Source organism: Hordeum vulgare, chromosome 7H (assembly GCF_904849725.1).
Source record: "Hordeum vulgare subsp. vulgare chromosome 7H, MorexV3_pseudomolecules_assembly, whole genome shotgun sequence".
NCBI classification, from domain to species: domain Eukaryota; kingdom Viridiplantae; phylum Streptophyta; class Magnoliopsida; order Poales; family Poaceae; genus Hordeum; species Hordeum vulgare.
Window position 1 is genome coordinate 43309095 of NC_058524.1, and position 13035 is coordinate 43322129.

General features: G+C 43.5%; 2 protein-coding genes across 2 annotated transcripts; both read right to left on the reverse strand.

Annotated features, from left to right (window-relative positions):
• Positions 1-667: 667 nt before the first annotated feature.
• Positions 668-3975, reverse strand: LOC123412707 (subtilisin-like protease SBT3.9). The gene is made up of 10 exons (XM_045105645.1): positions 3876-3975; positions 3671-3762; positions 3455-3552; positions 3212-3376; positions 2505-3118; positions 2220-2287; positions 1824-2096; positions 1621-1738; positions 1315-1486; positions 668-1228 (listed from the first exon to the last, which is right to left on the reverse strand). Exons 1-10 carry the CDS (start codon positions 3954-3956, stop codon positions 690-692), a joined length of 2220 nt encoding a protein of 739 aa, XP_044961580.1. The 5' UTR covers positions 3957-3975; the 3' UTR covers positions 668-689.
• A 3998-nt stretch (positions 3976-7973) lies between these two features.
• LOC123407178 (subtilisin-like protease SBT3.8) lies at positions 7974-11670 on the reverse strand. The gene is made up of 10 exons (XM_045100256.1): positions 11570-11670; positions 11383-11474; positions 11187-11284; positions 10823-10987; positions 10115-10728; positions 9543-9610; positions 9176-9442; positions 8951-9068; positions 8641-8812; positions 7974-8554 (listed from the first exon to the last, which is right to left on the reverse strand). The coding sequence occupies exons 1-10, from the start codon at positions 11651-11653 to the stop codon at positions 8016-8018; spliced, it is 2217 nt and encodes a 738-aa protein (XP_044956191.1). The 5' UTR covers positions 11654-11670; the 3' UTR covers positions 7974-8015.
• Between the last annotated feature and the right edge of the window lie 1365 nt (positions 11671-13035).

Below are 13035 nucleotides of genomic sequence, written 5' to 3' on the forward strand. Positions count from 1 at the left end.
AACCTTTTCAATCGGGAAAGAAAGGTTTGGAAGCTTTACATTAGTGGTTGTGACTTATTTGAGTTTTTTTTGACGTGAAGAGCAGGAGCTCTGCCTTTGCATTATAGGGAAAGGAAATCACGAGTCATACAGGGATGACAGGATAAAACTTGGATAGCCCTGGTCCGATCCCCATGCATCCAAACAGAAAACAAGAAGAGAAAGAAGGGGACAAACACGTTATAGGAACACCATGAACCACTACATCATTCTCCCAAGGTGGTTGCCCCTCTCATTGCCTGTGCTAACATTCGGACGTCCTGTTTGATTAGTCCAACCAGCGCAAGTGGTGTCTTCTCCTTGCATTCGAACACTCTCTGGTTCCTTTCTTTCCATAGGTCTATACGACATAGGCGCCCAATGTGATCTCCTCTTTGGCTTTGTTTCTCGGTCCCCTGAGAGTGCAAAGTTGTCCCCACCATCTGCTTATTGGAGTTCATGCCAATGATATATATATGATCCGACATTCTCTTATTAATTGCCACTTTTGTACTAGTTCGTGAAGAAACCACAGCTTTGCAAACAAGAATCATACTATTTCTGTATAAAATAATTATGATGTACGAATTCAATACTAAAATTTTCTCCTATGGTTTTTATGCGATCTAAATGAATACACAAAGAATCGTGTACAATAACAAGATATGAGTTTAAGCGGTATCCGCAACGAAGTCTTGTATCACAGTCCGTACAGCAACAGGAATTTTCACTGAGTGGGTACTTCCGTTTGACCATGTCAAGCTTCCGAAAGTGTATCCCCCTTGCACTCTCTGCCTTGTTGTGAATGTCACCATAAAGGTCACGCTTCTACTGCTTCCTTTGGTGAAACTAATCACAGATGGTTCCACGGACACATCTATCCCTGCTGGAGCTTCCACGAGTAAATGATATGTTGCTTCCGTAGGCCCAACATTAGTCACAGTGCGCCGAAGCATGACATGGTCCTTGAGGTCTGGCACGGCAATTGACGGGAGGTTGAGATTGAGGTAGTAGGACTCACAACCGTCTAAATATCCAAGAGTGCAGTTGAAAAACTTGTTGTATTCCCTTGCGTCCATGTCATATACCAAGCCAGGGTCAACTGCTCTATCTGGGTTAATGTGTCCACCACCAAAGTCGAAGGGGTCGGCTAGTTTCCTTGGGACCGCTTCTGCTTGGATTGGCATGCCAAAACGATCAGTCACAGATGCTGCAGCCAAGACAAGAAGCAATCAAGGTCAGTTATGTATTTTGACGAGTTGTTTTCATGTATTTTCTGTATTTCAATGTTCGTACCCGTGGTTACAATGGCAGACTTGATCATGGCAGGTGACCAGTCAGGGTGAACCGACTTGAGCAATGCGGTCACCGCAGAGACATGTGGGCACGCCATGGATGTTCCCGAACCGAACTGGTAGGAGCCATCCCATGCCGCCAAGATGCCGACGCCAGGTGCAGCAATGTCTGGCTGTTCAAAGTTCAAACATGTGTATTGATAATTAGATAAGAAGTCTTTAAGTTTAGAAAATCTTGGGAGGATAGGTCACAACCAATACAGTGGCAACAATTGTCTCAAGTTAGGAAGTTGAGAATAATATATACCTTGAGTATGTTAGGAAACAACATGCTTGGACCTCTCGATGAGAATGAGGCGACCCTCGGCGACAACACCCCTTTTCCAACAACGGTCATGGCAGGTGACACCTTCACCACCGCATTTCTAGCATGACGCATGATTGGCATGAGTTTCCGGACAAGAATAAAACGCATTCAACTCTATTTCAGACAACGCGGCATGCACTCACCCTTTGTCCCAACTCCAATAGGAGGCAATTCGTTGTGCGATCTCAAAATCAACGACTACACAGGGCATAACGCCCTTACACAAAGTCAGGATGTCGGGGAGGTTTGTAGTGTACTGTGCAAATATGAGGCCCTTGGCGCCAGCCATGGCGGTGAGTTTGATGGCTATGGGGAGTGCTTGTCGAGGCGGCATGCTTCTCCCCGCCATAGGTTGATAACACAAGACAATTTTGCCGGTGACGTTGCTCAATGCTAGTGATGACTCCGTGTCACAGCTGTGCAAAAGTTTTAATTCAGTATAGTTGATAAATCCCTAAATCGTGGTTACAAAAGTGGACAACTACATAAAACGCGTTAAGTAATCACAGATGCATAACTATATATTTTTATTTCATTACCTCCCGGCATAAACAAGACCTTTAAAGTCGCCGCTGATCAAAGATGCATTGTTGTGAAGAGATTGCCCCTGTATTACGAATCAACCATACATTAAGAATTAACTAAAGGAATCAGGAAATCTAGCTTCAGGGATGAGCTAAAAGGTTTTTTTTGTTTGTTTCCACGAACGGACATGGATCAAGTCAATTGACAAAAATATAAAACCTATTTTATCGCCCCGGATCTATCAATTACGCAAATTAAATGTAAAACTTGAAGAATGTCTGTTTGTAGCATGCACATACCACCAGCTTTTCTTTGTTTCCGAGCGATATCAAGGTTGGAAAAGACCGGTCAATCGTGCTGGCGGCCACCGTCGTAACCCACGGCAGCGCATTAGCCACCGTCTGTGGCACAGGGCCATCATTCCCTCCGGCGAACACGACGGAGATCCCTCTTTGCACAGCATGGAGTGTCCCAGGAAACTCGGTACCAGCCCCACCAAGCGAGAGCGACAAGACATCCACACCGTCATGTATGGCGTCATCGATAGCCGCAAGGACCGCTGCTACCGGGCAACCCCCGCCCAACCAACATGCCTTGTAGATACTTAGTCGTGCACGTGGCGCTCCACCACGTGCCACACCCATGCCTAGGCCTCCGTAGCTCACTCCCTGCACTTCGCCACCAGCGATGGTCGAGGCGACGTGCGTGCCATGGCCTTCAATGTCCCTAGGCGACTTGTAGTTTTTCTTTAGCACCTCGTCACTGATTCCACGACCATACCAGCGTGCGCCGATGATCTTTCTATTGCAGCTTGTGGCGTTGAAGTCGTCACCAGTTTGGCATTTCCCTTTCCAGCGTGCCGGTACAGGGCTATACCCGTTGTCATCAAAGCTTCGTGATTCAGGCCATATGCCTATAAATAAGATGCATATTCATGGAATTAATTTATTCGGCATTGTAATTTCTCATATTCAGGATTTAAGCTTTGAGGGGTGGGATTGCAAACCTGTATCGATCACACCCACGATGACATCTTCACCGTACTTTGCTTTTTTGAGAAGTCCCGGTTGTTGTCCTGGTTGGTTATGGTCAAGGCCGAGAAAGTCCCAGCTCCGAGTTGTGTGCGTTTCGTGAAAAGTGTTAGGTTTCACAGTGACGACTTCAGGGAATTCTACATTCAAAATTTGCCATTAGTTCATGTCAGCCATGCAATTAGTTACAATGATGACTAGGACTGACAATTACTTACTTGCGATTGTCTCAGCCTGAGACTTGGTGAGCATCGCCGCAAAACCAGAAAATCCATGCTTGTAACTGTAAACTATTGACCTCAAGGCTTCATCCTTGCTGTTGCCAAGGAAAATGAGGGTGAGAAAATCACCAGTAATTAATACGTCTAGGAAGCAACATGAACTCCTCGTTTTTCTTTTTGAACAAAATGAACTTGTGGCTAGTTATATAGTACCTCCCAAAAACAGAGGTTAGCATGTCATGGTGAGACGCGGTGACCACGGACGGGTCATCATGCTTCTTGTCCCCCATGTAAACGATGTAGAGCTGAAATTCATTTTGTCGCATAAGTTTTCAACGAAATATTTATATCTGAGCAACCAGACCTAATTAATCCGGCAAGAAAACAAATTGGAAGAGGACCGCAGAATGGATCTAACCTTGCTTGAGGCACTGGCCGAAAGAGGAAGCAGTGTCACCAGCAGTAGCAGAGCGCCGCGGAATGCTGTTCTAGAATCCATGTCCGATTTCGAGAAGAGAGCTATGTTGTCGTGTTTGCGTTCGCTGGTTTGGTTTGTGTGTTTATATAGCAGCCATGAGCAATAACCATGGATCCGTGCAAGAACAGTTCAAACCAGTTTGTTTGCGTGTTCTTCTCTTTTCAGAGGGAATGTTCCTGTGTTGTTAGCTGACGGCGACACGCGCGCATGAGAAACAAAGACCAGATCCTTTGTCTATATAGGAATCCCCCTGCTTCTTCTAATGAGGAAGAAGCGCCGTCGCCACCGTGCTTTTGATCAGGTCCTGGTGGATTAAATAACTAGCTAGTGGAGTACACCACAAACCGGATATGGGTTTTGCTCTCTACACCTGGTGCAAGTGCAAGTGCAAGTGCAATGACCTGATCGACTTTCAAAACAAAGCTTACGCGGCTTTGCACGTGCGTCTTAATCGTTCTACAAACGCGGTGGTAGGTAGTACGTATAATAACAAAGTTGACAAACGTGACACGGTCAAATATTCCATGGGTACGTAAGAGATAATGACCCGCCAACTTTCCTCTTATCGCATGCATGTACTGAAAGATGTAACTTTGCCTGTTTCCAAATAAAGTGCCAAGAGAATTTTTCTTCAGAATATATATATATCTATAGTCCATGGGCAAAGATTGGTTTTGCTGATCCATTTATCCAGTTGTTAAAGTTATATAAATCCGGTAATTCGAGCCGACATAGTGCCATGTGGTCACCTCTCTAGGCTACTGTCTTATTTTTCTTTTCTTCCGACGGGATATGCCCCATTTTTAGTTCTACATGAGCATATGTATGTGGTTAATTGGGATAAAAATAATCACCGAGCATGATATAGGCTTGCGGTGCCTAGTGTTTATTGAAAGGAGAAATTTGTCCTCGACAATAGACGGTTCAAGTGGTTCTTCATCTGAATATTGGTTCTCCTCGTCAATGCGGGTGCGAGGGTTTGACCGGGACAAGCTCTGGTCTATAGGGGTTGTCCTCACACATGATTTGATGACCGTTTATGCACTCTTCGTCCATATCAGGACCAAAGAGTAGTTCTTCGACCAGGTCAGGAACGAAGAGTATTTTTTGGTCCATACAAGGATGAAAAGGGCCTCTTCAATATCCTTGCTATCAGCATACCTATGTGTGAGTATTCTTCTTTGGACTATGGGTTCATAACAATAGCTAGATGGCAATCTCTCTCTCCCTAGTTCCGCAATACAATTATCACATGAGCTGCACTACATAATTGTGATCCATGTGATATAATTTGTGGTGTATTTGTCGGAGTGTGATGAATTATACCTTTATGATCAAATATATACATGATTCGTTTTTAGATCCATATAAGTCCTTTCTTGCATAATGTATATACATATATGCTCTTCGATCTATTAGTTCTACACAAGCCATGTTTAGAGCAACTTCAGTGGGAGGACCCATTTCGTTTGCCCATGTCTATTTGGGTACGCGCGGACAAAAATTATGGCCCAACGCAGAGACACATTTTCATTTTGTGTCTATTTTGTGTCTGCGCGGACCCATTTTGTCGCAAATTTGGATCATATTTGGCTCGCACACGGACAAAAGCACCATCCGTTTGGGTCGTCGCGTTGGAGTTGCTCTTAAATCTTGCAAACAATATACCACGGTGACAAAAAAATGGAAAATGCTCATACTATATTATTTCCAATAAGGACAAAAAGATAATGTGTAGTTGTCCCGGTGATGAACTAAGGATAAAGAAAATATATTATCAACATTATGTCATCATGCTTAATGTAATGATTTATTTTGCTTAATACTTTTGTGATGCATGTTGGATAGCAGTCTTGAGATAGAGTATTAGCTATAGATACAATTGGATAACAATTTATATATGTAAGGACGTGATGCTTATATGATTATGTCATGTGTAATCACAATTATGAAAACTCTAATTTAGTCGATACGAATTTGTTCGTCACACCTGCTATGTTATTATTTATGAAAAGATGCCACTAGTCAAGTTATGGATCCCAATTCATTCATTTTAATTGCTTAAACCTCGATCGCTCTTTTTATTTATTGTTTACAATCTAAACCATTATTTAATATTTTTGCATCCATCAATTCTTTCTACAAATTATATTAATCTTTGTAACTAGCAAGGATAGTGAGATTGAGAATCTCAATAGCTTCATTGGGACCAAGACAATTACTCTAATTGTGTGCACGTATTGGTCATTAGCTGCCATTCAAGTACTTACAACCCTAATTTATATTTGACACTGTGTGAACACAACAATATTGTTAAGAGTTTGGCATATGAGGCTTTCGCACTCAGCCATATCTGTGGAAACATTTGCTTGAGGGAATTAAATCAGTATTAATGACAACTAAGTGATTTCATTGTTGTAGGTTAAAGAAAATTAATGAGAGGAGAACCTACCTAGCAACTACCAAGTTAAAAGTATTTAAAGAGAACAAACAGTTATGGAGAACATAGACCGGAGAATGGATATTGAGACATTGCATAGACATCATCAATCATATTATCGATTCATAGTTCATATAACAAAGTATATAAACCAAGCTCATGTTCTCTTACTTTTTGTAGGCATGTATTAGGATGTAGCTGAACTTGCTTATTTATAAGAACAATAACTTGCCTAACATCTATAGTCCTACCCTTCCATGTCACCATGGTCAAAGTTTAAATGAAGGGTAATGAAGGTGTCATTTTGAGAGACAACCATACCAACGCACTAACACTTCGCGAATACATGGAAATATCAAATTACAACTCGCCCCGTTGATATCTCGGTATGTCACCCTCATGTCACTTTTCCGGATATAATAGGTGCATACCACTTGCAGGTACAATCCAAACACATTGGCACCATGAAAACATATATGGTTCAGATATGAGACCATATTACTCGGGCCCTAGTAATAGACATTAAGCATAACAAAATTGTAGTAACAATAGATAAAAACCAATCATCATCCTAGCTATCAAAACCTTGTAATCTTAGCACTATTATATGATTTGCGTTGTCAAATTCTTGTCCACTTGCCGACAACAGATTACTTGCATATGGATGGGATAAATTAACATGATGGAGATGAGGGGGAAAGAGTTGATGGAGGTGGAACCCCCTCTTAGGATGCATAATGAACCTCTAGCAACCCTCCTAGACAAGTAATAGTGATGGTGCCAAGTGTCAACCGTCAGGATAATATGGCATACATTTCATGGAACTTGGAATGCCGAGGGAAACTGGTAGCCAGAAGGAGATGATGGGAGGCAAAATTTGGACCCTACACGGGTGGCTCACACAGCCTCCTCCATAACCCGCGTGAGGAGTGGAACATTATGGTCAATGATACGCAAATAAGATGAAACATTCCGGGGACGGGGTAAGGGTGGGGATAATCTATCATTACAAGAGGAATGTTAAACAAAATTTTATTAAACTGATTTTCATGTGTCTTAGATTATTTTCTTCAGCTGCCTAAGAACCCTATCTGGAGCAATAGAATCGAAAATAGAAATGGGTGCTCAGAAGAATTAACTGACAAGCGCGGAAATATGGATCTTGAAGTTTGGACCCAAGAAACATGAGGCATAAAGATCGTGATATCACAAAGGAAATCGGGCAAACTTCGATAACAACGTAAACCTAAATTAACTTCAGCGTACTAACATGAGCATTTTGGACATTAGCAGCCATTCATGAATTCAGTGTATTTGCCCAGGTAAGAAAATTTGGTCGTGTTTATTTCTTTTCATTTCGAGTTTAGAAACATTTTCATCTAGAAAGAAAGGTTCGGGAGATTTGAACCCTCGTTGTCCTTTAGTCTCTTTCATGTCGATGATTGATATGATCCGAGATTTTCTCATTAATTCATTTTTTTGTAAAAGTTTGTGAATAAACCTTCCCATACCAAAGAATCTTATTTTATTCCAGTATAACATTTACCGTGATAATGTAAAATTTTGACGTGTTTCTTCTACATTTTCTTATGCCAACCACATGAATACATAAAGAATGTGTATAATACCTAGATCTGATCTTAAGATGTATCTGCAACAAAGTCTTGTATCACAGTCCGTACCGCAATAGGAATTCTCACTGAGTGGGTACTTCCATCTGACCATGTCAAGCTCCCGAAAGTGTATCCTCCTTGTACTCTCTGCCTTGTTGTGAATGTCACCATAAACGTTGCACTTTTACTACTGCTTTCGGTGAAATTGAGCACATATGGCTCTACGAACACATCTATCCCCGCTGGAGATTCAACCACTAAATGATATGTTGCTTCTGTCGGCCCAACGTTAGTCACGGTGCGCCGAAGCATGACATGGTCCTTGAGGTCTGGCACGGCAATTGACGGGAGGTTGAGATTGAGGTAGTAGGACCCACAACCGCCTAAATATCCAAGGGTGCAGTTGAAAAACTTGTTGTACTCCCTTGCATCAACGTCGTAAACCAAGCCAGGGTCAACAGCTCTATCAGGGTCAATGTGTCCACCACCAAAGTCGAAGGGGTCGGCTGGTTTCCTTGGGACCGCTTCTGCTTGGATTGGCATGCCAAAACGATCGGTCACGGATGCTTCAACCAATGCCAAGTAACAATCAAGTTAATCATATATTCAAATGAGTTATTTTGACATATTTTTGGTATTTCTACTTTACTACCTGTGGTGACGATGGCCGACTTGATCATGGCAGGTGACCATTGAGGGTGAACCGACTTGAGCATCGCGGTCACTGCTGAGACATGTGGGCACGCCATTGATGTCCCAGAATAGAACACGTAGGAGCCGCGCACCGCCGCCAAGATATTGACACCAGGAGCAGTAATGTCGGGCTGTTAAAACATTAATTTGTATCATGAATTAGGTGTGCAAGTCTTTAATTCTGAAAAAATACATAGGCCTGATAGCAAACAAAAAGTGAAGCAAATAAACTGTTTTTATTGAGTTAATAAGTTGATAATGATATACACCTTGAGTATGCCGGGGTACAATAGGCTTGGACCTCTCGACGAGAAGGAGGCGACCCTCGGCGACAAAACCCCATTTCCAACAACGCTTACAGCCGGAGACACCTTCACCACCGGTTTGCTAGACACATGAGATAAACATGAATTATTTCTTGGATAAGGAGATGGCACACTGACTGTTAAAATATGTTCACACTAATAGTTTCAAACAATTCCATAAATTCTTACTCGGCCATGTCCCAATAGGAGTAAATTCGATTTGCGATCTCGAAATCCACCAGTGCGCAAGGCATAAATCCCTCACACCCGACCAGGCTGTCGAGATTGTTGGAGGTGTACTGTGCAAAGATGAGACCCTTTGCACCGGCCTGGATAGTATAATTGATGGCATAAGGGAGTATTAGCTGGGGCGACCACCGGGACGCCTCTTCTGGTGCATAACAGAGGACAGTTTTGCCCGTGACATTGCCCAAGGCGAGTGATTCCGGGTTGCAGCTGCTCAAAAAGTTTTGAAATTGAACATGGTTTCCTCCTAAAGCACGGCATTTACTATAATGGATCAAATGTCAACAAGAGACTGGTTTTCTTTCATTACCTCCCCACGTAAGCAAGGGCCTGGAAGCCTCTTCTTTTCATAGCTGCATTGTAGTTTAGAGATTGCCCCTGCATTTGAAATCAGTCACAAATTAAATGACAAGTTCATTAAGGGAAGCCACATGATACTCTATACGTTTGGTGGAGAACCAGTAATGCATCGTATATAGTATATATTGAATTAATTGTTAAGGTAAGCTTCAAGGAAAAGCTGACCATTTGGTATTTCTACTTTGGATAAAGATTTAGTATTTTTTTTCTATGGGTTGGTTTGAACGTCCTTTCCGTGGTCAGATTGTCAAAAGTTTATTACTCAGAAAAACTATATGTGTAAGTTCATGCACACTATAAGGCAAAGCTAACTTGAGCAATCATATCCATGCCACCTTATTTTAACTATAGATTTTGCACCTGTTTTCCTTTTGTCCATTAATATTTTTCATGGGATTTGAGCTGAGCTTGAGAATAGGCAAGGAGATAATGCTTTCCTATTATATGTTTCCTAAAAAGTGGCAAAAATTAGAAAATAGTTTACATACTTATAAACAAAAGAGGAAAATAGTTTGTACGTACCACCAGCTTTTCATTGTTCCCAAGTGATATCAAGGTCGGGAAAGACCGGTCAATCGTGCTAGCAGCCACCGTGGTAACCCATGGCACGGTGTTTATCACCGTCTGCGGCACAGGGCCATCATTCCCTCCGGCGAACACGACAGAGATCCCTCTTTGCACAGCATGCAATGTCCCGGAGTACTCTGGTCCAAACCCTCCAAGCGAGAGCGACAAGACATCAACTCCGTCATGTATGGCATCGTCAATGGCAGCAAGGACCGCCGCATCAGGGCAACCTTCATCAATCCAGCACACCTTGTAGATACCGAGCCGCGCACGTGGTGCCCCACCACGCGCCACACCCATGCCTAGGCCTCCGTAGCTCACGCCCTGCACTTCTCCTCCGGCGATAGTTGAGGCGACGTGTGTGCCATGGCCGTTGAGGTCTCTAGGCGACTTATAGTCTCTCTTTAGTGACTTGGCACTGATGCCACGGCCATACCACCTCGCACCAATGATCTTTCTATTGCAGTTAGTGGCATTGAACTTCTCGCCACTATGGCATTTTCCTTTCCACCGTGCCGGCACGGGGCCATAGCCGTTGTCATCAAAACTTCGTGATTCTGGCCATATGCCTATAAAGAAGCATGCACATCCATAGGGTTAGTTGGTTCCTGGTCTTGGGATTTCTCATGTTTTCGATTTAAGCTTAAGGATGGGATTACGAACCTGAATCGATCACACCGACAATGACATCTTCACCATACTTTGCTCTTTTGAGCAGCCCCGTTTGTTGTGGCGGTTGATTATAGTCAAGGCCAAGGAAATCCCAGCTCCGAGTTGTGTGCATTTTGTGAAAAATATTGGGCTTCACAGTGACAACTTCAGGAAGTTCTACATTCAGAGTATGTCCATTAGTTTATGTCGATCAGGCAAGTTAATATAAAGATAGGAAGCTGATGCAACCTCAGGATTATTGACAATTGCTATTCATACTTTAAACAAATATGAATATGGATGTGTGCACTGCAATGCTGCGGTCAGAGGTTTATCCCTGTTTTTTCTAAAAGAAAAAGGATTGACGATTACTTACTTGCGATTGCCATGGCTTGAGATTTAGTGAGCATCGCCGCGAACCCAGAAAATCCATGCTTGTAACTGTAAACTACCGACCTCATGGCTTCATCCTTGCTGTTGTAAGTAAAACAAAAAAGAGAGGTGAGCAAATCAGGACCGTTTCGTGCTAATAATACACCCGCTATGCGGCATGAACTCTTATCCAGTAGTACCTCCCAAAAACAGATGTTAGCACGTCAAGGTGGGACGCGATGACCACCGACGGGTCGTCGTGCTTCTTCTCCCCCATATACACAATGTAGAGCTGAAATTCCAACAAAAAATGTTCTTAGTAAAAAAGATTGGAAAGAACCTAAGCTAAATGTTGCGAGAAGAGGAACCGAGGGGCGTGGATCTCACCTTGCTCGACGCGCTAGCTGAAAGAGGCAGCAGCGTCGCCAGCAGCAGCAGAGCGGCACTGCAGATCGCTGTTCTGGAATCCATGTCTGGCGCCGAGAAGAGTAGTGTTCCCTCGATCGTTTCTCCCTGCATGTATATATAGCAGCAAGGAACAAGAACAAGCCGAAAGAGGTACAACAAGAACAGTTCAGACGAATTTGTCTGCGTGTTGCCGTTTCTCTTCCTTTTATCAAGGGATTATTTGTGTTGCTACTTGCTAGGTGACACACACGTCCGCAAGAGAAGACCATACATGGATCCGTGTCTGTATATATACATTGCACCGTGCCTTTTCAATGAGAGAAAAAGCACCATGCTTTGATCAGGTCCACCAGGGTTACACAGCTGGTACCAAACCGGATATAAATATTCTGGTCTCTGATGCAATGACCTGATCATTCCACTTTCAAACAATCTTCCGCGGTGCTAGGACATTCATGTCCTTAATCGGTTCCCACTACTCATGTTGCCCTTTTTTTGGATTCCAAACCTACACGGTTATACACTTGTTTCATTAGTTAAACCGTTATATCTTCCGATTATCTTTTTTAACTCTGAAGTGGTGAAATAGAGTAACTAAATCATAACTCAATTTCATCATTTCTGAAGATTGCCACCCACATGCATGTGTCGTGTCCTCCATTAAACCATCTCAAACACGGACCCCCACTACTCCAACCTCAAATGTCCGGGCCGGATGGTTCAGACACTCTTTAGGCCTCCATCGCGGAACCAACTCTACTTTGGACTAGGCGAAGTCCAAACATCCTGAATCACTCAGCACGGCGGCAAAGCAAGAGACGGGTTGGGGAGTGTCTGGACGGACATCCGACTCCAACAGCCCGAAATCACCAAAACCCGGCCATGAGCACACCCCACCCAGGCATCCGCCGCTCGCTCCACCCAACCGACTAAGAAGGCACCCCAACAAAATCGACATCCGCATCAACCCACATGTAAACATACGGACAGAGGAGGCGGCAGGGAAGGACTACCCTCTCGTTTAGGGTTTAGCGACGCCTCGGGCGATTCTCAAGATCACCGTCGGGGACTACCGTAGCTGATCTTTACCAAGCCGTCTACTCGCAAGAGGTGACGCGGGGTTGTTCTTCGCCCTCGCTGGGGAAAGTTCTGCTATGGAAGCCCCGGGAGGTTCTTCCTCGGGCAAGGGTAATGAGAAAGAAATCAATCTGGAGGGTATGCTGAAGAATATGGAACTCATAGAGGAGAAACTGGATGAGGTAGTCATCGAGGAAAAGGACGCGCAAGCCTTCGCAGCAGAAGCTAGATGGATGGCCATTGCGAGAGTTACCACGGATCCATACTTCAGCCGTACAGCGTTCTTGGAAAACATGAAGTTCATGTGGAGCTTGGCTCGCACGCCAAATTTTAGGGAGGCTAGAGAAAACTTGTTCATCTTTCAATTT

Coding starts and splice junctions, on each gene's coding strand:
- LOC123412707 (XM_045105645.1), bottom strand. CDS start 3,956: ATGGATTCTAGAACAGCATTCCGCGGCGCTCTGCTACTGCTGGTGACA. Junction 2,288..2,504: donor GAAACAAAGAAAAGCTGGTG/GTATGTGCATGC, acceptor TTCGTAATACAG/GGGCAATCTCTTCACAACAA. Junction 1,487..1,620: donor TGTTTCCTAACATACTCAAG/GTATATATTATT, acceptor AACTTTGAACAG/CCAGACATTGCTGCACCTGG.
- LOC123407178 (XM_045100256.1), bottom strand. CDS start 11,653: ATGGATTCCAGAACAGCGATCTGCAGTGCCGCTCTGCTGCTGCTGGCG. Junction 11,285..11,382: donor CTAACATCTGTTTTTGGGAG/GTACTACTGGAT, acceptor TACTTACAACAG/CAAGGATGAAGCCATGAGGT. Junction 10,729..10,822: donor TGTCGGTGTGATCGATTCAG/GTTCGTAATCCC, acceptor GCTTCTTTATAG/GCATATGGCCAGAATCACGA.